General features: G+C 38.6%; 5 protein-coding genes across 7 annotated transcripts; 4 read left to right on the forward strand and 1 right to left on the reverse strand.

The window, feature by feature from the left end:
- The first annotated feature begins 1,907 nt into the window (after positions 1 to 1,907).
- LOC111445140 lies at positions 1,908 to 5,613 on the forward strand. The gene is made up of 4 exons (XM_023083376.1): positions 1,908 to 2,124; positions 2,234 to 2,536; positions 3,283 to 3,964; positions 4,460 to 5,613. The coding sequence occupies exons 1-3, from the start codon at positions 1,908 to 1,910 to the stop codon at positions 3,291 to 3,293; spliced, it is 531 nt and encodes a 176-aa protein (XP_022939144.1). The 3' UTR covers positions 3,294 to 3,964; positions 4,460 to 5,613.
- Positions 5,614 to 7,767: 2,154 nt separating this feature from the next.
- On the forward strand, positions 7,768 to 11,272 carry LOC111444855 (mannan endo-1,4-beta-mannosidase 6-like). Of its 2 annotated transcripts, none has more exons than XM_023082940.1 (8): positions 7,768 to 8,278; positions 8,365 to 8,456; positions 8,550 to 8,809; positions 9,227 to 9,506; positions 9,688 to 9,882; positions 9,964 to 10,086; positions 10,376 to 10,587; positions 10,680 to 11,272. In XM_023082940.1, the coding sequence occupies exons 3-8, from the start codon at positions 8,625 to 8,627 to the stop codon at positions 11,122 to 11,124; spliced, it is 1,440 nt and encodes a 479-aa protein (XP_022938708.1). In that variant the 5' UTR covers positions 7,768 to 8,278; positions 8,365 to 8,456; positions 8,550 to 8,624; the 3' UTR covers positions 11,125 to 11,272. The 2 variants fall into 2 exon arrangements, with proteins under 2 accessions (XP_022938708.1, XP_022938707.1); XM_023082939.1 differs by having other exon boundaries at positions 8,556 to 8,809.
- A 547-nt stretch (positions 11,273 to 11,819) lies between these two features.
- On the forward strand, positions 11,820 to 14,785 carry LOC111444858. The gene is made up of 3 exons (XM_023082945.1): positions 11,820 to 12,190; positions 12,566 to 12,968; positions 14,294 to 14,785. The coding sequence occupies exons 1-3, from the start codon at positions 12,037 to 12,039 to the stop codon at positions 14,580 to 14,582; spliced, it is 846 nt and encodes a 281-aa protein (XP_022938713.1). The 5' UTR covers positions 11,820 to 12,036; the 3' UTR covers positions 14,583 to 14,785.
- Positions 14,786 to 15,492: 707 nt separating this feature from the next.
- On the forward strand, positions 15,493 to 17,592 carry LOC111445642 (ubiquitin-like protein 5). 2 transcript variants are annotated; one of them, XM_023084151.1, is made up of 2 exons: positions 15,493 to 15,806; positions 17,368 to 17,592. In XM_023084151.1, the coding sequence occupies exon 1, from the start codon at positions 15,585 to 15,587 to the stop codon at positions 15,804 to 15,806; it is 222 nt and encodes a 73-aa protein (XP_022939919.1). In that variant the 5' UTR covers positions 15,493 to 15,584; the 3' UTR covers positions 17,368 to 17,592. The 2 variants fall into 2 exon arrangements, with proteins under 2 accessions (XP_022939919.1, XP_022939920.1); XM_023084152.1 differs by having other exon boundaries at positions 17,377 to 17,592.
- A 1,595-nt stretch (positions 17,593 to 19,187) lies between these two features.
- On the reverse strand, positions 19,188 to 22,792 carry LOC111445658 (auxin response factor 16-like). Its single transcript, XM_023084178.1, has 4 exons — positions 22,713 to 22,792; positions 20,932 to 22,194; positions 19,908 to 20,797; positions 19,188 to 19,814 (listed from the first exon to the last, which is right to left on the reverse strand). The coding sequence occupies exons 2-4, from the start codon at positions 22,021 to 22,023 to the stop codon at positions 19,742 to 19,744; spliced, it is 2,055 nt and encodes a 684-aa protein (XP_022939946.1). The 5' UTR covers positions 22,024 to 22,194; positions 22,713 to 22,792; the 3' UTR covers positions 19,188 to 19,741.
- Between the last annotated feature and the right edge of the window lie 125 nt (positions 22,793 to 22,917).

Here is a 22,917-nt window from a genome sequence, read left to right on the forward strand (position 1 = left end):
TCGACGGCAGCTGTCATGTCTGAGTCGTGATCGGACGGTCTAAATTAGTCATTTCTTGTTTGTCCGTGATGGACGGTAAAATTACCAAAAAGTCCGTTATTTTTAGTTCTTTGGCGCGGTTCTTTCTTGCCGTTACGTGTGGGTCCGGTTTTATCAACTACGAAAACACCGTCGGCGAAGAACAACAGAGTGGATGCGCACTACGCTAGCTTTCGTCTCGTATTAATCGAGGAAAAAAACAAAAAAAATCAAAATTTCCTTATGACCAAACTACCCTCCATTATCTCATTTATTATTTATTTATTTATTTCGATTAAATTACCAATTTAATCCTTATATTTATTTATGTTTATTAAAATGCTCACAAGATTCTTAAATTTTCGGTTTTATATTTAATAAGTTACTAATTTTTTTTTTCTATAATAGATTTATCGTATATTTAACCTTTTTTTAAAATTTAAATTATGTAACTATTTAAACACTGCATTTTTAATTTTAATAAATATCGAATAAATTCAAGTTTAATAGACACAATATTAAAATTTTAATTATATATTTGATACAAAATTAAAATTAAAAATTTTTGTTGGATATAAAAAATAAAGTTCATTGACTTATCAAAATTCCTGATATCACCACGTTGAGTCCAAACAGATTGTGAGAATAAATTATGTTTGCCTTTTTCGACTCATCTCGTACACAACATGAGGTTGATGTTGAGGTGCCGTTTTTAAATAAGGCGTGCATGAACGCTCCTAGTTTGGGGGGTTTGTTCTCCTCCCCAACCAATGCGAGACATCACGATTCACCCTCCCTTCAGGGCCCAGGTCCAGCTAACACTCTTTCCTTCCTCCAATTAATGTGGGACCGCGCCCCCAAATCCACCCCGTTTAGGGCCACCATCCTTACTGGCACACCACTTCGTGTCTACCCCCTTCAGGGAACAGCGAGAAGATTGACACGTCGTCAGATGTCTGGTTTTGATACCATTTGTAACCGTCCAGATCCACCGCTACCAGATATTGTCCTCTTTAGACTTTCCCTTTCGGACTTCCCCTCAAGGCTTTAAAACGCATCTATTAGGGGAAGGTTTCCACACCCTTATAAATGATGGTTTGTTCTCCTCCCAACCAATGTGGGACGTCAGACCTAGTTTGTTTCTCTATTACCCTCAATTCTTTGAAGGAAATAGTAAAAAGTCGCAGTCAACCTTTATGATCGGACGCAAAAAAGCATTTACTACACTATTCGCTCTCGTTGACTTCAAATTTACAGTGTGTGCAACAAACACCTAAGACACGTGAAGAACAAGTTAAAGGAAATTAAGCAATGTGATTATCATACCCTTTTTAGTGGCGTTGATTGTTGAAAACCAAGTTTAATCATGTTTTAAATTGAAATTAAATTAATGATTGGTCATATGTTAAATGGGTTTGGTTTTAAAAATGTCACTTAGAAGTTACTTAGTTTGATGATGGGATTTTGATTAATTATTTCAATTAGCACTAATCGTTGATTAGCCTAAGTCCATTACATCCATGTCCAGCATCATCTTTTTTTGACTTAAAAAATAATTATATAAATTAATATATAATAACTCAGTCTCATTATAATCATTTAATTTTTTATTTTTATAATATTAAATTTACAAATACAATGAAATATGAATATTAGTTTTTGAATTAAAAGATTAAAAAAAAATGGAAAAGAAAGATAGATGGAGAGTTTGGTAAGAATTAGATGGGCCGGGCCTTACATGTTGGGCCCAATTAAAGAATTGGGTTAGGCGAGGTCATGATAAAGGCCCATGGTTAGATTCAGCCCAATAAATGGCCCGAAGGCCTATGTTTGGTTCTGAAGGAATATTCCCGATTCTGGAATTTTAGAATCTTTTGAAATTGGACCCCATGGAATCTTCTCCACCATATTTGGAAACTTTTAGAGTCACCTTCTTCGCCTCTGCATTTGGCTTCCATGAATTTACACTCCCGTCATCATTTCTTCCACTTTATTGTGCCCTAAAACCCACGGTCGATGCCTGCAAGTTCTTTCACGGTCGCCATTGCCGTCCCCATGTTCAAGGACCTCTCTACAAAATTGCCGAATGGGCGAAAGATCAAAGAGGTAACGTGCTTGGATTTGATTATGCTTCTTTTTCCTCTATTTAATCCATCAATTTAGCGTGTTTTCACGTCTTTCTTGGGTGAATCTTGAGTTTTGCTTGGTGTTTCAGATACAACCGTTGGTTTTTCTGCTACGAGCAAAAAAGCGGGAAAACGAAGAGGAGAGACGGGGATAGGGGCGATTTCAGTCAGAACTATGGCGCAGGAGACTCTGGGGGACTTTGGAACCCTAGCCACTATTGCCTATGTTTTCTTGGGCTACACTTCTATGGTGGCCTATGTTTCCAAGTCGGGTGAGATCCTTCTCCAATCGTTCAATCTTCCATCTCCACTTACAGGCTTCCTTTTCTCTTTGGTTTTTTCTCTGCTAGACATAGATCAAGTCAACCAATGGCTTACTGCTTATGTGAAAGGTAACTTCAGGATGTGAACCAGTATTATTGCCTCTCACATCGAATTAGTTCTAATTTTTGGGACAAAAATTCAATTGAATGTTTAGAACATATCTTTTTTCGTGGAGAACAGAACTTGTTATTGCTTTTAAGATTTAATGCTGTACATAATGGTTTCAAATGTAGTATAATCTTCTATTGATATTGGATCTTAGAATCAGTTTTATAGACAAAAATAGAAAACTGTTTTGAAATTAATCTCCCAAATTCGCCGTATGTATTTAACACAAATGTAGACAAAAATGATTAATCTCCAAGAACAAACAGAAGTCTCCTTTTATAGTCTGGAGGATGGAGTAATTATGAATATCAAATTCCTTTCCTTAATCGTTTTTTGGTCAATTATTTCCCCCAAGCATACAATCTGTTCAATGGTCTCTCACCTTAATTAGAATGCTCTTATTGTTAACCATTTCCCTTACTTTTATCCTTTTGTTTTGCAGTCTTTTTCCTCCTTTCCTGCGTTAGTTACATGAATTTGCTGAACCCCTGGAAAAAAATTTCGTGCAAGGAAAAACGGGCTATATCCTAGAATTAGAATCTTGAAAGTTTATGTCAAGCAAATTGATTTGTTTTTACCGAGGTTTTGATCTTCAGTACTGCAATAGACTAATACATATCAAAGTTTCTTTACAAATTCTTAACAGAGGAAAACTATGGAAATACCATATTACTTATTCATGTGCATGAGTCTCCATCTTCAACAGATCGAGCCTGAGCGGAACTTGCTGCGAGCTGCTTGGTTTGGAAACAATCTTGAGATACACATTATGACATGTATGCAGTATCCGTCTCATAAATTGCGAACCCAAGGACCGAAATTTGCAGGGAGTTGTCATGGGGAAGGCCATAGAATGCCTCAGGCCAAGGATCAGAAAAAAAGGAGAAAGAAGAGCTGAGAAAAGACAAGATAGTGGAGATGGGTGCCATTTTTTTTCCAAAGTGCTGCAAGTTAATGCAGTTGTTTCACTTATTCTTTATACTTCTCTGGAGTGGGCGAGTTTATATAGAGCTGAAGGAGATTGAAGCTCACTGAAATATCTAGTTATAAACCTTAATGATGAGTTACTTTCACTAAACCTCTGGGTCCTATGCCCTGACCCAGAAAGCAGGAGGAATAATATTTTGTGTTTGGAAGGAGTTTGATATAATGCTAGAATTCCAAACTCAAGTGAAGCATAGTAGTGGTTGCTTGTACTTGAATATTTTGGGATTATTGGGGAGAAAAGAAAAAGAAGAATCACAACAAACAAGAAAGGAAAAAAGAAGACTGGGAATGGGACCAGTCATGTCATAGATATTTGGACTCCTGTAGTTCGTTGTTAAGTGAAAGGCTAAATAAAGAATCAAATGTCGGAAGCTGGCTGTGGAATGATGAGCCAGTTGAAGGTAATCTTTGTTTCAACGCCTAAATTATGCATTTTCCACTTCTAGATTATAAGGTGCTTTGTCACTCTTTTATTTTGATCTGGTCTTTTGTGAATCAATCTGCGCTTTGAAGTGTTCGGTAACTTTTAAGTTTTAATTTTTTACAAGAAATATAAAATGTGGTCTTTGATAGTAAAAAATATGGTGGATGGGTATTTAAACTTTCAATGTCATATTTAATATGCCTCTAAGACTAATATCTTTTTTGGAAAAATTTCGCTTATAGTCCTTGAGGATTGTGTTAGCTTGCATTTGAGTTACTGAGTTTTCAAACTCTAACAATTTTGCTCTTGAAGTTTGCATTTAGTTCCATTTTGATCCTTCCATTAAGTTTTCCAATAATTACTAGCATAAAAGCTTACGTAACATTTATTTTTTATTAGAACAATATATTATTTATTTATTTTTAATTAAAAAAAATTCTTTCTTCCTTTTCCCTTTCCCTGCTTGGGCTAGGGAATCTGAGGACACCAACTCCTAGGCATCATTGAGAGAGCGGCCTGCACTTCTTGGGGGGAGCAAATTCTATCCTAGCAAGGTAAAGGCATTTCTTGAAAATCTGAATTGGTTTTATTTTTTCTCAAGTTTTTGTGGACAGTTTCCAAAGCACATTGTCTTCTGTTAGACCAGGGTGGGACCTTGTTCTCTTTTGTGTTTGTTATTGGATAGTAGTTAAAGAGTATGATGGAACTTGACCAAAATTAATTGAACCGAAAGTTACATAAATGTTCTAAATATGCAGTCTATAGTTGTTAGACAACGCTGTTCTGTTACTTTGGTGATTTAGAACTGCTTGGGCCCTACCAAAACTGAGAGAGGGAGGATAATGAGAGATGGCCCAAGTAAATCAGTGTGTAAAAGGGGTCGTTATGTGTATCACATTCCTTACATAATGTGTGAAAGTTACATTCACCAATTTTGTGAGCAATTAATTACCCCCAAGACATCAAATTCGTTGAATGGCTCTCATCATAAATTAGAATACTCTTCTTGTTAACTATTTCCCTTACTTTGTCCTTTTCTTTTCTCGTTGCGGGACAAAATTAGATCAAGCAACATATATGCTTAAATAAATTGAAAAACAAGAACATCTTGATTGCATGCTTTTGATCAACACCTGGAAGCAAATTTCATACCAGGAAAAACGGACTATATCATAGAAATAGAACTCTAAATGTTTGAGCTGATTATATTTACGTTACAATCCTTGCATCTCTAATGTTGGAAGTTTTGGTAACATGGTCCAATTCTGGGGGAGCAAATGATTTTGTTTTTAACTAGGTTTTGAACTTCAGTACCGCAATCACCATTGCAGTTGAAAGTTTTTAGTCACAAATTCTTAACAGAAGAAAACTATGAAAATACTATTAAATATCTGCAACAGTCTTCATCTTCAACAGAAAAGGTTAAAGATGTCATGCAGATTGCAGACTGAACTTGAGAGCAGATCTTGCTGCAAACTTTGAAGAAGACGAACAGTTTGATTTGCAGACAATCTTGTCAATGCAAATTATAACACGACTGCAGGCTCGGTATGGAAAGTAGCATACCCGAGGAGCAACAACTGCGCCGAGTTATCAAGAGGGTGACCATAGAATGCTTCAGGCCAAGGATCAGACAAAAAGGACAGAGAAGAGAAGAGAAAAGACAAGATGGTGGTGATGGGTGCCATTTTTCCTCCAAATCCTGTAAGTAACGCACTTGTTCACTTACTCTTTACACTTCATTAAAGAAGATGAGTTTATATAGAGCTGAAAAAGTTTGAAACTCACTGAACTACTTAGCCATAACGCCTCTTGTAGGGCTACTTTAATACAATGTCTGTGTCCTAAGGCCTGACCGAGAAAGCAAAAGGAAAAATATTGTGAGTAAAGGAACATGATTTAATGCAATGATGTAGGCGTGCCTTAGAATTCTGAACTCAGGTGAAACAGGTTCATGGTTAGTTGTAGTTGAAAATTTCGGACTATGTGAGGAAAAATAGGTAAAGAATAATTAGAATAAACAAGAAAGGAAAAGAAGATTGGTGTGGGGACTAGCCATGTCAGAAGAGTTTGGAATTTTTAGTTCATTGTTGAGTGGAAGGCTTAATAAAGAGTGAACCAATTGGTCATCTTTGCTTTTAAGTTTGAACTAATCATTTAGCTTTTGTAGTATATTAGATGATTTTTTCACTTTTGTTTCTTTATTTTGTCTCTTGGGAATGAATTTGTGCTTCTGAGTATGGTTTTTTTTCTCTTTTTCTTTCTTTAACTTATCACCAGAAATAGAAAAAACTTCACAAAGATGGGAAAAAGAAGGTGGATGATTATAATTTCCTTCAAGGTGAAAAGAAACAGGAAGATGAAGAAACTTCAAAGATATAATTCAAATAAAGGGAATATAACCCAATATATAGATAAATAGGCACTTTTTTTAGCTCCTAGTTTTAACGTTATTTTATTCTTTTTTCTACCAAATGAACATAGCTCAACAAGAAAACGGAAAGATGAGAATAAAAATAAGAACCGACCCAGAAAGCTAAATTGTTCATGCTGGTCTTGTTAGGATCGATACCAGTTGTTAGCTCTGATACCAATTATTAGGATCGCTCAACAACGCACACACTCGATCAAGATGAATATTGGCTAAAGGTTTTATATTCAACAACAAAGAATGGAGAGAAGTACATTCTGAGATCCCTGCCTATGGGGTATATATATGGTTTCAATTTAAACGAGATATAAATATATCTCTATCAAATCTTTACCAAATCTTTACCATATATATCTCTATACTAGATCTAGGCATCAGGCTCCATATCCCAACAGGTCAGGTCGACCTCGGGTTGGGAGTTGGTGCTCAACAACATGAACCCACTTTATTATTCTTTCAATAAAAAGAAACTTAATAGAACTTCAAAAGAATTTGTTTTTGCTATCTTGGTAAAGTGGAAAATAAAGGAAAAGATCATGTTTTGTTGCTGGTTTAAGCTCATGGAAGATCACTTTGACATGTAGGTTAGAGGAATGATTTTGCTGGTAGGAATACAAGTTTCCTTGGAAACAAACAACAAGTTGGTTGATAACTCAAGGAAAAGAGTACTGAAGACTGAGCTATGAACTATGTTCTTATGAAATGCAATACTTTCAATTTTGAGTAATAGATTTCGAACCTGTTCAACATTCTTTTAAATTAATAAATTTGTCAGACATGACATTGAATTGTGCTCGAATGAGATTAATTTTTTTTTCTTTAATTTTTGCATACCTAAATCGATTAATTTCAACAAAAATTACAAGTTTAGAGATATAGTCTATGTATTTATTCTATTGAACATAAATTTTGAAGTTTAGAGACTAAACTATTCATTTTCTTGATATCCTAGTTTCATTTAGGATCGGTGGCCGAGAAGGTGGTGTACACCAACATAAACGTGCCGACGATCACGGCGGGTAGCCCGATGCCTAACGTGTAGTTATCCATGGGCCCATGGACGCGGCCGCCGGCGGTGCTTGTGGATGGCCTTAACGATCCCAACTCCGCTGAGAAAGGTTTACCACGGTTTTGAGGGTTACGCGCCAAAACAACGTGCAGGATAATATCATAGACGCAGCGTGGAAATTTGTATGCTTGGAAGCGGAGAAAATGAAAGAAAAATCTCCTTTTGTCGGAGAAAATGAGAAAAAGAAGTTCAAGCTTCAACTTTAAGCCGAAGAGAGAGGAAGAAGAACCTGAAATTCCAGTCCAGTAAACAATAACCTGAAATTCCAGTCCAGTAAACAATAACGTAGATCATTCCTCCAAACGCTCAAGCAACGCCGAGAATCCCAACTCCACCTCCTGGATCCACATCCATATTGCAGACACTATCGAATTGCAATCTGTAACCGATCACCGTCAACACAATGACGTAGAGGAAAAGCAGAGTGGCTTGAACTCCGCAATCAGAGCTCTGTAAAACGTCCACTTCGTAATCTCCACGCCGTCGATGAGCGGCGCCGTTGGCGGATCGTGGTAGTTCTTCCTCGAGAACGAACCGCGCTCCGCTGCATTCTTCGCCTTAAAGACAGAGAAATCGAAATCGTAACCCTAGGAGAGATTTCGAATGGATGAATGAATCTGGTGCGAAGTTGGGGAGCGAAGAGAGCTGCATTTAATGAGAGGAAATTGAAGAAAAAGAAGAGAAGCGGAGCAGTGATTTTCAGCGGCTCCGACTCATCGCTCTGCTTCGTACCACTTCGTTGTTCTGTCCCACTCAGAACAATGCCTTCACTGTTCATACCACTAACTACAGTAACGACAAATTCCTTTTCATGCTTCAAATGAACAATCAATGGCGGTAACCTTTTAACTCCTTTCCTCTGTGTATGTTCTTCCAGTTTCGTAGAGGGACGTAGCTTAGAAGTGATAGCATTTGCATCTTTACTCTTACGGCCATTGCCATCTCTGAAACTGAAAGATACGAAGAAAGGTGGATATCATTATCTAATTTGCCTTGCCTTCAAAGATTTGGAGCTGTTTAACTCTTTCCTGAAATTCTTTGTTGCGTCTAATGTTGCTTTAGCTGCAGGATTTGTATATATAGCTCGAAAATGGTGGTCCAAACGTGTGCTGGATTTCTCAGTGAGAAGTCAAAACAATGGCTGCTCATTCCACATTGCTCAGTTTAATACTCATTGGTCTGATAGCAGTTTTTATCTTCTCTGTTGAGCATACAGTTTCATCCTTTGTTGAAGGTGATGGGGATGGAGATGATCAGCAATTTGATTTCTCAGTTGAGGATGTCCCTGAGAATCATTTCACGTACTCGGACATGAGTAACGGGTAAGTATTATTTATGTCTTTTCGCCTTTATTGTTGTATCATATTCTCGTTTAAAGAGCCTACAAGTAGGACATGTTTGAAAGTGAGTGCTTAAAATCACTTTGTTTAGGTTCGAAATCACTCCAAAACATGATTCTTATCTTTAAAATCAATTTAGTATTTGGTTTTACACTTTAAAACACAATTTTTGTACGATCAAATTTGATTTTCGAAGGATTAAAAGCATATTTCGAAGTGTTTTGAACATGACAAATATGATTTTTTACCATTTCAATATCACTTCTCACTTCCAAACATGACAGTCATTCGATTTGAACGTAGATTTTTGTTCCATAGAACTAGACATGATTTTATATGGAAGTTCATGATCAAAATAAGGTTTAAATGCACTTGTTTTTCTTGGGTTCATCAATATAGGTTTGATGGAGTGGTTCAAAAGAAGAATGATGCTTGGAGTATGGTGGAGACAAGACAGAACCAATTTGTAGTAGATGGCCAACCGTTCTATGTTAATGGTTTCAACACTTACTGGTTGATGGTATTTGCAGCGGATCAATCCACAAGAGGAAAGGTCACAGAATTGTTTAAACAAGCTGCTTCTGTGGGATTAACAGTTTGCAGGACTTGGGCCTTCAATGATGGCCAGTGGAGAGCTCTTCAAAAATCTCCATCTGTGTATGATGAAGAAGTCTTCAAGGTACTTGGCTAAGATCTGCAAACAATGCGATCATAGTTCTTACAGTTCATTTTGAAATAAAACATCGAAAATCGTGTTTCAACGTAATCACTCGTGTTTATGCCTTCAACAAAATGATTAAGCGTTATCATCACGGGTTCTATTTTGTCCGGATGTAACTAACTTTTTTCATGTAGTTCAGGCATTAGATTTTGTGATTAGTGAAGCAAAGAAGTATAAGATAAGGCTGATATTATCATTAGCAAACAATTGGGAAGCATACGGCGGCAAAGCACAATATGTGAAATGGGGAAGAGCTGCTGGCCTCAATTTGACATCTGATGATGATTTCTTCTCTGATCCAACTCTCAGAAGCTACTATAAGGCTCATGTTGCGGTGAGTTCCCAAGATATGTTACTGAACCTTCTATTGTTAGCATGAAAATGATATTTCTTGACTTCCATCTGAATGATATAGACGGTGCTTAATAGAGTGAACACATACACAAACGTAATGTACAAGGAAGATCCGACCATTTTCGCCTGGGAACTAATGAATGAACCTCGTTGTACATCGGATCCTTCGGGCGATAAACTACAGGTTTGCTTTCTTTAACAGGCACTTTGTGTTACGAATCACATATCTCCACAATAGTATGATATTATCCACTTTGAGTATAAGCTCAGGCTTTGCTTTGGGCTTCCCTAGAAGGCCTCATACCAATGGAGATGTATTTCCTTACTTATAAACTTATGATCATTCCCTAAATTAACTAATATGGGACTCCCTCCCAACAATCCTCAACATTTTGCACCGTCAGAAGAACGAGACGTGCAAATAAGTAAGCGACCAATATTGTTATTTGATGTTAATGAATGGGGATTTGCAGGGATGGATTCAAGAAATGGCTGTGTTTGTGAAGAGCATGGATCCAAAGCATTTAGTGGAGGTTGGTCTGGAGGGATTTTATGGCCCATCCACACCCAATAGAGTTCAGTTGAATCCAAATACATATGCTCAACAAGTTGGAACTGATTTCATTAGAAACCATAAAGTTCTTGGTGTTGATTTTGCTTCAGTTCACATTTATGCAGATACATGGTAGGGTGCCAAAACATTAGCAGCTGAAGTAGAATCTGTTCCTTTTTTATGATATAACTTAGGATGATTCTAACATGAACTCGTTGTTAAAGGGTTTCTCCATCGGTCTCGGATACCCATCTCCAATTCACCAAATCATGGATGGACGCTCACATAGAGGATGCAGAGAAGTATCTCGGCATGCCAGTCATCTTCGCCGAGTTCGGGGTATCATCGAAGGATCCCGGATACAACTCGACTTTCAGGGACGCAGTTCTTAACTTGGTATACAAGACCTTGTTGGGTTCAACAAAGAAAGGAGGGAGTGGAGGAGGAAGCCTGGTGTGGCAGCTATTCCCTGATGGAACTGACTACATGGATGATGGTTATGCAATTGTGCTCTCCAAATCTCCTTCAACCTCAAACATAATATCTCTGCATTCCACAAGATTGTCCATCTTCAACTCCATTTGTTCCATGAGGTGTCGTTGGGGTTGTAAGAAGAAAAATCTCATGGATCTTATCTTTCCCGACCACCATGATCATGATGAGATGTAATGTGAACGAACTCATGGTCGAGAATATGGGTATTCGATCCTTATGGATTATTCAGAAGGCTACATCTGAATTCCTTGTATCATAAATAAGAACTTTCTTGATTGTATGATCTTGGTTTTAGTTAACTACATGGTCTGCCTCCCTTTGCAGTCGTTTTTGTTATCATAATTTTGCCCTAATGCCACAAGTAAAAATACTCTGATACTCAATTGATGTTATGGTAGTGGAGGTGGAAGTGAGATCGATTGTACTCATACATCTACAAACAGAAATTAACAAAGAGACACAAAAATTTACGTGAAATTTTCTTACATTCACGGGTGGGGAATCCAATCACTATAATCAAAGTGTTTACGAGTGTATCTCTCTTATAATAAACTTTGACTCCAGTTCTTCCCAATAATAATACTAATTCTCGTATATAAATCATGATGATTCATAGGACACAACGCCCTAAAAATTTTGAGCTCGTTTTGGTGGACCCTCCAATGAAAGAACTTCAAAACTGGATTGGATTCACCTAACACACCACACACCAAGTAGTCCCGAGACGACAAAGCCAATATAGTCAATTCTACGAGTATCCGTCGGCCCGGTTCATGTTACGCGCGCAATCCGGTTCGACCGGACCTTTTCTTGTTCTTTTTATCTCTGCTTCATTTGATTGACCAAAGAGAGTCGTCAATTTTGGAGGCGAGTGAGCTTCCTTTACTTGAGACGTGCGTGAGAGAGGACCTCACATCATCAATTCACATAGCGACGAACAATTCTCAGGCGATCACCACCGTTTCTTCAGACGCTGATCGCACGTGTGGCGGCTCCATCGCCTGTAAATCCTTTATACTGTTCATCCAACAAGCTCAATTTCTGAGGAACACAGAAAATCGGAGAAGGAATTGGATCGCTTTGGAAATGCGGGCCATATCCTTAGGACTCACAGTCTCTTCGACTTCTTCTTCGTCTTCTTACACTTCCCTAACTCCCTCTACTTTCAGAAGCTTCAATTCGAACAAATCTGCCTTCGCTCATGGCGTCTCTCTTCTTTCGCCCCCCAAATCATGCCCAGGTGTGTATCTCCTTTGATCTTCTGTTGTTCGTTAATTTACCTTTCTCCACTGATTCCAGATTTTGTAGCTACTGTTGGGAGCTTTCTGGATCTGTGTTTTATTAGTTTGGTCAAATTTTCATCTCTTGTGAGTATTATTGTTGTTTAATTGTCGGTTTTATGGAATTATGAACTTTGGGGCTGAGAAAATGCATATTTGGTTGTTTTCTGTGTAGATTAATGGAAATAATAGAGCACAGCTTCCATAGAACGTTGTTATCTTGCTTAAAAACTCAAGGGTGCTATAATGAAAATGTAGAACTTCATTGTGCAATGAATTGATGATTTAGTTAGGCTATGGAGTTTGTGTTTGATTGTTCTGGCATTTCCCTCCAGGTGCAAGAGTTTGTAAAGCCAGTCAAGTTTTTGATTTATTTCCAACAGTAACTCCTGAGATAACAGTTAGAGAGGCAAGAATAGAGGACTGTTGGGAAGTTGCAGAGACTCATTGCAGCTCCTTCTTCCCAGAATACTCATTCCCATTGGATTTTGTGTTGAGGGTTGATAGGCTTGTGGCTATGTTATATAGATTGTCTGTGCCAAATGGTTGCAGGAGGGTTTGTTTGGTTGCTGTCATTGGTGGCTCACAAAATGATGCATTCCTTATTGGACCTGATGATTTCAAGATTGGAGGATTTGATGGAAAAGTTAGCCTCAACAAGGGCTATGTTGCTGGAATATTGACCCTCGATACCGTTGCCGATTTTCTACCGAGAAAAGGACCGATGCGACAAAGAAGGTGAGTAGTAATGTACATTACCTTGGTTCATCTTGAGTACTAGAACTATTGTTGTTTTGAAGTAATCCAGTTTTCAGCCTAATGATATACTTGAGTCTGCAATTCTAAGAATAGTGTCCGTTTTGGCCCGTTATGTTCGGTCGTTAGCCTCACGGTTTTTTAAAATGCGTCTACTAAGGTGAGGTTTCCACACACTTATAAGGAATATTTTGTTACCCTCTCCAACCGATGTGGGATCTCACGATCCACCCCCTTAGGAGCCCAGCGTCCTCGCTGGCACATCGTCCGGTGTCTGGCTCTGATACCATTTGTAACAGACCAAGTTCACCGCTAGCAGATATTGTCTGTTTTGGCCCATTACACATCGTCGTTAGCTTCACGGTTTTTAAAACGCTTCTACTAGGGAGAGATTTCCACACCCTTATAAGGAATGTTTCGTTCCCCTCTCCAGCTAGTGTGGGATCTCACAATCCACCCCCCTTGGGAGCCCAGCGTCCTCGTTGGCACACCGTACAGTGTCTGGCTCTAATACCATTTGTAACAGACCAAGTTCACCTGTAGCCGATATTATCTGTTTTGGTTCGTTACATATCGTCATCAGCCTCACTATTTTTAAAACGCATCTACTAGGGAGAGGTTTCCACACCTTTATAAGGAATGTTTCGTTCCCCTCTCCAATCGATGTGGAATCTTACAATCCACCCCCTTGGGAGCCCAGCCCGGTGTCTGACTTTAATACCATTTGTAACAGACCAAGTTTACCGGTAATAAATATTGTCCGTTTTGGCCCATTACGTATCGTCGTCAGTCTCATGGTTCTTAAAACGCGTCTACTAGGGAGAGGATTTCACATCCTTACAAGGAATGTTTCGTTCCTCTCTCCAACCGATGTGGGATCTCAGAGGTTGTCTGTTTAGTTAATCGTATTTGTCAGGCTAAAGTATCGAATCCCGATATTTCTTTGTATTTGATCGCTGGGGTAGGAGAGGAACAAGCACAATACCCTTCAACTTAGACTCATCTAGCTTCTCCAAGTGAGCAGAAAAGTTAGATTTAATGTGTAACCAGGATCCATTGCTCTTGATTTAGAAGTTAAGATTGATCATATCCTATCTGTATTTATACTGTATTTAGCAACAAACCATTTATCAATATCATTGCAGCTCAATGATAACCTTCCTCTAAATAAACAGCTGATCTCAAGTTACTTCGTCTGAAACTTTGAGCTTCATCCTAAGTTCTCAACTGCACTCTGATTCGCCCACGATCGAATGATGTAGTTTTGATCATTCTACGGTTTGCTCGTTTTGCGTCTTCTATGACAGGACGGGGATTGCATACATATCAAATGTTGCAGTTCGTGAGCGGTTTCGACGCAAGGGAATAGCTAAAAAGCTAATACTCAAAGCCGAAGCCGAAGCCAGAAACTGGGAGTGCCGAGCAATTGCGTTGCATTGTGATACGAGCAATCCCGGGGCTACGAAGCTGTATAGAGGTCAGGGTTTCAAAACCATCAAAGTACCGGAAGGAGCGAACTGGCCTCGGCCGAAGACCTCTCCAGACATCAAGTACAGTTTCATGATGAAGCTTCTGAAGAACCCAGCCTCAATTTAGTACTCCACAGGACATTTCAAGCATTATTTGAAGATGAAAAGGTAGGAGCTTTTAGAACAGCTTGTATATGATGATAGAAGGAGAACAGATTTGGGTTAACTTCACATCCTCTATTGTATTATATAATGGTGCCCATTGTTCCCTTGTAACATGACGATGAATGTTTGTTTATATCATTAATATCATTATGTGGAATTTATCCATGGTCTTCCTGATTGCTGAATTCTTGCGAGTCGAACTCCGACGGGTGCACTACGTCGTGTGACTCAAAGAATACATAAGTTGAGGTTAAGATGGTCACGTTTGAAGTGAGTGCCCTCTAGAAAGCTCATGGTTTGTCTAGTAAGTCTCGGACCAAGTCTGAACGAAGGCGTCATAAGTGTCAGCCTTACCCCCCACAGAGGTTCGTGATAGATCAGTTTCAAATTATATTAAAGGTTCGAATCTTTACCTTCACATGAGCTTCAAACGTTACTGAATCCATGCATCATAATAGTGCAATGCATGGTTTCTCTTTGTCAATTGAAAATATAGGTCATGAGCGTAATACTTCTCATTTAGGTCGTTGGTTCGTAGCCACGTGTTCTAATTCTCTTAACTAGAGGCCTCATCCCGTTTCCACTCTATTAAAAAAAGGAATCCCGAGCCATTTGCATACTACACTAATTTTGATATGGTCATACTACACTAATTTTGATATGGTCATACTACACTAATTTTATATCAAAAGTTTATCAAACACTAATTCACTAATAATTGCTAATAATTACTATAATTAGAGGGAGTATAATTTAACTCGAAGTCGATACGACGTCGTATTCCTACGACGACTAGTCAACTAATGGACGTCAGAGTCAACGCCATTGACCCCGAGTTTTGAAGGCGGTGGAAAATATATAATAAAACGCGAACGAGCAAAAAATTCCCCTCCATTAGGTATTTTGGTCTGTTGAACTCTGAGACGACCTAGGGTTTTGCTTTCTTGGGAGAAAGAAGAAGAAGATGATCGAGGTGGTGCTGAATGATCGGTTGGGGAAGAAGGTGAGAGTGAAGTGCAACGAAGACGACACCATCGGTGACTTGAAGAAGCTCGTGGCGGCCCAGACTGGGACTCGAGCTGAGAAGATTCGGATTCAGAAATGGTACAATATCTACAAGGATCATATTACTCTGAAGGATTACGAAATCCATGACGGCATGGGCCTCGAACTCTACTACAATTAGGTCATTTTCTCATCGCCCTTGGATCTTTTGTTTATTTTTCGCATGGGATGAAATTTTGAGGAAATATATTATCGCTGATCAATCTGATAAAGCAAGAAATACTTTTCAAATATATATATACTATTAGCTCGTTCACCAAGGGAACTGTTGCTAAATGTTAGTTGCAATACGTCTAATCTTATCCTACTAGTTATTCCTTGACGATCTCTGGTCTTTTAGAGATGAAGATTATGGATCGACCCTTGCGTCTCATATAACCATGTTGGATCCAATATATGATTCATTTATCTGCTCTGATCAATTAGTCTAACGGATTTTGGGGAACTGATTTTTACCTGATAAAAACTATAATCTTGTTTCTTGCCAGTGAAATTCATTTACCTTCTCACCGTATGGTGTAGCTATTAGTAAGTTTACTTCTTATCAACAACTTTGTAATTTCTCTAAACATCCACCGGCCAGGTCAATCAGAAGTGTTATAATGAAGCATCCTTTCCTTTTCCTCTCGAGGTTTTACACTCTACCACGAGGTCTGCCATTTAAGAACATTGATGAATACAGTTTATTATCCAATTATGCCATCTTCGCCTAAAGCCATGTTTCTGTGTAAACACATCAAGGAAATGCCAGAAAGTAGGAAGAATTTTCTGTCATATGAACCAAATGACAATCATCTGTGAGCCACAAGTGCGTGGGGGTAGTTCTTCCAAAGGCCTCAAAACACTTATTTATCGTTAGTATTTGCTATTTGTTACTTTCCCCCTCTCTCTGAATTGAGGTTAACCCCACCTTTTAAATGGCTAAACTGGGAGGTGCCGGGTTTGCAACAAACATAGGAATCTGTTAAAATATCATAGGATTTTAGGAATATAGGAAAATGATTTAGGGATTTTAGGAATAAATTTAGGAAAATGATTTAGGTATTTTAGGAAAAATGTTGAGAAATTTTAGGAATAGATGGATTAAATCTAGTTTAAATACCCCTCCATCCTACTTAGTTCATCGTTACGGAGCAATACAAAGTAGTAGTTTCTATTTTGTAAATCTCTTCTCGATTGGTCTTAATAAAGTGTGGAGTGTTTCCCACGTAGAGTCGATTTGTCTTAATAAAGTGTGCGAGTGTTTCCCACATAGAGTTGTGTTCAAGAGAATCCTCGCCAAAATTTTGTTTTTAAATCTGTTTCAGAAAGAATCATAATACCCCAAATCAGTGAGACGCTAGGACTGGTCCTCTGCAACTACTCTACGTAGGAAAAAAAATTCCTTGAAGAGATGAAGAATTTATTTAGGACTTCTCGTTTAGATAGTCCTACTCGAAGTGGTCAGGCGTGTTTTCTTGTAGTTAAGAAGAGGCAAACAACAAATGTTCCTCAATCATCAATTTTTTACAAAGTTGCAGTCGACGAATGCATTAAATTCCTTATACTAGCGTTATAGTGATACTTTATCATATGTATCTTGTCTTAATATACTAAGCATGGTTGCTTTTCATTTCGAAAAAGTTTGCTTTTCCATGTTGTCCATGAATAGGAATGAGCTGATGTAGTCTGTTTTTATTCAGTTAATGCAGGCATGGAAAGCCATACTGCTGGCTTTGCTACCGCTACCTCGGTAGCTCAATGTTGTCGTATGGCGCTGCCTGTGTAATTTGTAACATAAGAAGCATACATTGAAGACTGTTTCGGAATAAAACTCTGTTTGGGACCTCATGTAATACACAATCAAACTGCCTATTCGGTGATATTATATGTGGTAACTTCAATTAACTTTATGCTCGAAGGCATCATTTAGTTTTCTGTTCTCATTGATTTTGAAATTATTTCTTATAGCAAATTTAAGAGGTTGTTTGTAACCATTCAAGCCCAAGCTCATTACTAACAGATATTGTCATCTTTGGGCTTTCCCTCAATGTTTTAAAACGCCTCTACTAGGAGAGGTTTTTACACCCTTATAAGGAATGTTTTATTCCCCTTTCCAACCAAGGTTTGATCTTAAACCTTTGTTGTAACAGCTCAAACCAACCCCTAGTAGATATTGTCATCTTTGGGCTTGGGCTATTATAAATGGTATTAGAGCTAAGTTTTGGGCGGTGTGTCATTCTCAAGGTCTCCAAAGGGTAGATTCTGAGATTCTACGAAGAGAGGAACGAAGCATTCCTAGAACCATGTGTTTACACAGTTAACAATGGATGGAGCAACCCTAGAGATGAACTGCCATTCTTTAGAACTTCATCCGCGTTTTTAAATGAGCCTGTTGGCTGTTGGTGCTTTGTTGGTTAGAAGTTGTCAAGTTTTTAGACTTCGAATGAGTGTGAAGTATTACAACCAGAAAGGAAGCTGCTGGGCCTATGAGATTTAAGGCTTGATTTTTTATTAGTTCTAAAGTTTTGGAGTCTTCGGAAATTCCATTTGTGCTCTTTATCTTCGTCTCACTGGCATTACAAGCTAAAGCTGATGAGACATGATATATTTGATAGGATCACATTGGTCAGTCCAATTATTAAAAACTATTTTTGAATTTTCATGAACTTGTCGATTATCACACTATTTTATAATCATGTTTCATCATGCGCTATATTCTATTTTACGATCTCAAATTACACGTGCAATTTTGTTTTTAAAGACGCTCATTTTGTTCATGTCAAAAACTTTTGTTCTCACTCCATTTTATCATTATTATCAAATATCAAGAAAGTATGAGGTTGGCAAGAAGATTACATGCCTCAATTAAAAGTTGTTAGAACCCATGGTGAACACAGTTGACCAAATTGTGTTGACTTTACAACTAAATAACATCATCCCAATCTCGACCTAGAATGCATGTAGTCAACTTTACAACTAAATAACATCATCCCAATCTCGACCTAGAATGCATGTAGTCAACTTTACAACTAGATAACATCATCCCAATCTCGACCTAGAATGCATGTAGTCAACTTTACAACTAGATAACATCATCCCAATCTCAGACCTAGAATGCATGTAGTCAGGTCTCAAATTTTTATTATAGATCATCACCTCAACACTCTTTCAGGCTTCAATTTTTATCCAACATTCTAACAAATTTCTATTCTAAAAGTAGTTTTGAAACTTCCATAAAAGATCATCAGTAATATTACAACTTTGGCAAGATACGGTTGGAAATGCACAAACTTAACTCGAAACATTTGCCCATACCAAATCAAGAGGTGAGATTCTCCGATCCCCAGGTGGAACAAAAAAGGAAACAAAAAGAAAAAACAAACCCTAAAACCAATGTCACACACAAAGTTGACTTTGAGAAACCCCATGGATTCTTTCTTGGATCTGGGTTTTCTCAAACCATATCCACCAGACCTTAAAAAACATTGTCTTTTTCTCTGTTTTGCTCTGTCTTTTTTACAATCCCAAAGCCAATACCATTTCCCTTAAGAAACACAAGAAATCCATCATTTGTCCACACATACACACTCAGCCTTTCATGGTTGGTTGACTTCATGGCCACCGACAACCTTGTTCTATGAGTTTTATTTATTTATTTATTTATTTATATATTTATTTATGGATAATAATAAGCAGGGGACAGCATGGGTTCCTGTCATGTCCTGTTCTGTCTCAATGTTCTGTGATTGCTTCGTTCTGTCTCTCCTCTGACACTTCCCCAGGGACTCATCCAATTATTTTTACTGTCTGGTAACTTTTTCTACCCTTTTCACCCTCAACAGTAAAAGTATGGGTAACTAAAAAGGAGAATCCATTACTAGAAATTCTGGAGTTTTGAACAATTAAAAAAAAAAAACAAGCCCAGTTATTGTCTGGTTGAAGGAGCAGCTGCATATCAATCAAGCTGTAAGTGATCAAAATTTGGGCTTCTCCAATGCCAAGAGAGAAAAAGAAACTAACAATAACATGAACTGTTTTAGTTCAACTGTACAATGAAACGTGATCCGTTTTTACCTACGTTTTACTGTTGTCGCTACTTCGAGAATCTGTAAGTATGGTTAGTTTTCTCGCCGTCTTCAGAAACGTGCTGTCAAAAAACCACAAGTATACTACATGAACTAACAATTTGAAATCTAACAGCCTTTTTTAGACCACTGATTGGTAATGAACACGAGATTACCTGAAAGGCTCGTCTCCCGCTTGCTTCGTTGTACCGAGTGCATCCTCATAAAGAACACAATTCAGCATCTCTGAGCTTCCTACACCGAACATATTGGCAAGTTTTCCATACAATTCGTCGTACGACCTGAGAAGCGATAGATTAAGAGTACGACCGATGTCCTCGAATTCCATGAACACTTTGCATTGACCAGTGTTCAAGCTAAAACCGGTTTTTTCGTGACCATTATACGAGGTAGATCCTCCCTCTGATGAATTCTCCAATGAACCATTCTGTTGTGACGATAAACCAGAACCGTCGGAAGGATTCGATGATTTCCCTTGGTTTTCATACGATGCATTCGTTGTATCGGCCGAGCAGCTGTTAGAAATCAGTTGATTAGGGAGAATGAGTTGACCGAACAATATGATATGATCCGGTTTTGTTTCTTTGCTGTCTTTCGAGCTTTCGGTATTATTTCCCATCGTTAGCCAATGAGAATTATCAGGGCTTTTCATGCCTCCGAACATATTTTCACCTGGGGTGCCAGGAAGAGGAGTGGCCTCATCAAGGTGCTTAAAACCAGCAGAACATGGTCCCAAATTTAGTTTGCTGAGCTGAAAGTCAGGTGAAGAGAGTCCAAATTGAGTATGCCTGGCTCCCTGTATGCCTGCAGGAATGTTATTACCTGTAACACTTTGTAACGAGCTGGTTGTTTCGAAGAAATTCGTCGAAAACGATGGCATTGGAAGATGACCAAATACAGCAGTTTCTGCCGGGTGAAACCGCTGCTTCTTCCTCGGTGGCGAGAACGGGGAGACATGGATGGCTGGCATGTTTACTACCACTTCAACCAACCATGGGTTGATACTCTTCACATTTTGCAGTAAATCTGGCTCATCCCATGCCACCTAATGAGATATCACAAAAGTTAGAACAAGAACATCAGCCTCGGGAAGCTCGCTCGACCGATGAAGCAATCAACACATACAAAAAATGGGGGCAGGGGGACATGAGTGAGGCTCACAAATTGACATAAACAAACCTGCAGCATTCGCCACGGAGAATCAGGCCACCGAACAGGATCAGCTACCTGAATAGAAGATATAGTTCCCATAAACCAGCTTATCCGAGACGAATCCTTGGTTTCGAAAGGCATCTTGAATCTCATCGCAGGATACCAATGAACCTGCATCACAGATCGTAAACAAGACGCCTTAACGACGAACTCAGGAGTACCAGTGCACGGGTAGTACACAATCTCAAAGGGCTTGCCACTGGCAGCAAGCATTGCAGCTTCGATGACAGATTCTACCGTCACTCTCCCGCTCGAATTCCCATTTGAGATTCTTCTTACCAATCTACCTTCATTGTCCCTCATAAAATCAGAATACCCCACAAGTGGAGAGGCTGAATTAGTTGGATCCCAACCAGTTTCATAATCAATTCCATAACCATTTCCCCGCTTGGCTCGCCTAACTCCGATGAAAAGATCGCCAGTTTCCGCCCTCAGGAAAACGATCGAGTCCCCAGCAACAAGTTTCTTCTGATTCACAAAATTACTCCATCCCGTCGTCAAAAGATGACGTCGGGGAGTCCCTCTGTATATATGCCTAAACTTCCAAATCTCGCCATGAACATCCTTAGCAAGAATGGTCTGAACAGGCGGCTCCGCCGAGTAATCCAACCGAGGAAACATTGTCTCAGCACAGTAACGAGGCACGGAGAATCCTCCACCATTGTTAGCATCAGATTGTGTCAACGTCTTAGCAAACGAGGCGGGTTTCTCCCGAGTCCTAATATCATTGTGGCCTAGAAGCTCATCATCATCATCCAAACTAAATTCATTGTTCCTCAATGGAATCAACCTTATATTAGCAAAAACCTCATCAGTTTCAGAATCAGCCATATGTCTGATCCCAGATACCCTGCAAGGTATGAGCGAAGGAATTTGCGCTACCCCGAAATCAACATTCTCCTGGGCATGCTCGGCATGGCCCTGAGGAAAGTACACTACCTTCGAGTCAATGGTAGGCAATTCAATCAGCCCACCTGCACAAGCATGCCATAGCTGAGAATCTAAATACTTCTCATGGTTCCTCATCGGTTCGATCACTGAATCCATTCCTCTTTTCATAACGAAACCGAAAAAGTCCTCCAACTCTCAAAAACAAGCCTCCCTTCCTTATTGATTCTCAATCAAAAACCTCACAGATAAATGAATTCAACAAACCAGATGAACAGTAGCCAGCATTACACAAATTGGGGAAAAAAAGCAACAAAGAGCCCCTGTGCTCAACCCTGATTACTGAAGAACAAACAAATAAAAAGAAGAAAAATAAGAACAAAAAGAATCTAAACCATCCAAAATATCAGAAATCATCCACAAATATCCACCAGTTCATCGAGAAAGAGGAAAATGAAACAATCAGCATAAACCAAAACATATATCTATTCAATCGAAGTGGATGAAACTTCAGTAAACCCCCAAACTCAAATTCGATGAACATTTACAAAAAAACTCATGAATCCAAACCCACACCACTCCGATTCTTCAACAATTAACCAAATCCTTCCCCAAAATCACGAAATAGGCAGAAAATCAACAACAAAAAGTGAGACTAATTCAGTAATTCTCACGCAGTGGATACAAAATCCGACTAAATTCCAGAATTCAAATCACAAAAACCGAACAATTACAACAGAAAACCCGTTCAAATTTTCCACCGGAGAAATGAAAAACTCGCCTGAAAACGTGAAATTGTAACAGAAAGAAGAACAGAAGAAGAAAATCGAAACAGAAATTTGTGAAAGGGACGTCCGTACAGAGATAGGAAGCTAGAAATGAAGTGCCTCCACCTTCACCAACACCAACACCCGCCTGAAACTCTTTCTTCCTCGCCGACCTCACTTCAATTGCCAGTGACAAAACTGAGAGATGTATTTATATTGTCTTCCGCCTCTTTTTTCTCTTTTTTTTTTTCATTTAAGATTTTTTTCCTTAATATAAAAAAAAAAAAAAAAAAAAAAA

The sequence above is a fragment of the Cucurbita moschata genome, unplaced genomic scaffold, assembly GCF_002738365.1.
Source record: "Cucurbita moschata cultivar Rifu unplaced genomic scaffold, Cmos_1.0 Cmo_Scf00007, whole genome shotgun sequence".
In the NCBI taxonomy this organism is placed as follows: Eukaryota; Viridiplantae; Streptophyta; class Magnoliopsida; order Cucurbitales; family Cucurbitaceae; genus Cucurbita; species Cucurbita moschata.

Coding starts and splice junctions, on each gene's coding strand:
- LOC111444858 (XM_023082945.1), top strand. CDS start 12,037: ATGCGGGCCATATCCTTAGGACTCACAGTCTCTTCGACTTCTTCTTCG. Junction 12,191..12,565: donor GCCCCCCAAATCATGCCCAG/GTGTGTATCTCC, acceptor ATTTCCCTCCAG/GTGCAAGAGTTTGTAAAGCC. Junction 12,969..14,293: donor GGACCGATGCGACAAAGAAG/GTGAGTAGTAAT, acceptor CTTCTATGACAG/GACGGGGATTGCATACATAT.
- LOC111445658 (XM_023084178.1), bottom strand. CDS start 22,023: ATGAAAAGAGGAATGGATTCAGTGATCGAACCGATGAGGAACCATGAG. Junction 20,798..20,931: donor CTCCGTGGCGAATGCTGCAG/GTTTGTTTATGT, acceptor ATATCTCATTAG/GTGGCATGGGATGAGCCAGA. Junction 19,815..19,907: donor GCGGGAGACGAGCCTTTCAG/GTAATCTCGTGT, acceptor GTTTTTTGACAG/CACGTTTCTGAAGACGGCGA.
- LOC111445140 (XM_023083376.1), top strand. CDS start 1,908: ATGGAATCTTCTCCACCATATTTGGAAACTTTTAGAGTCACCTTCTTC. Junction 2,125..2,233: donor ATGGGCGAAAGATCAAAGAG/GTAACGTGCTTG, acceptor TTGGTGTTTCAG/ATACAACCGTTGGTTTTTCT.
- LOC111445642 (XM_023084151.1), top strand. CDS start 15,585: ATGATCGAGGTGGTGCTGAATGATCGGTTGGGGAAGAAGGTGAGAGTG.
- LOC111444855 (XM_023082940.1), top strand. CDS start 8,625: ATGGCTGCTCATTCCACATTGCTCAGTTTAATACTCATTGGTCTGATA. Junction 9,507..9,687: donor ATGATGAAGAAGTCTTCAAG/GTACTTGGCTAA, acceptor CATGTAGTTCAG/GCATTAGATTTTGTGATTAG. Junction 10,588..10,679: donor CACATTTATGCAGATACATG/GTAGGGTGCCAA, acceptor TCGTTGTTAAAG/GGTTTCTCCATCGGTCTCGG.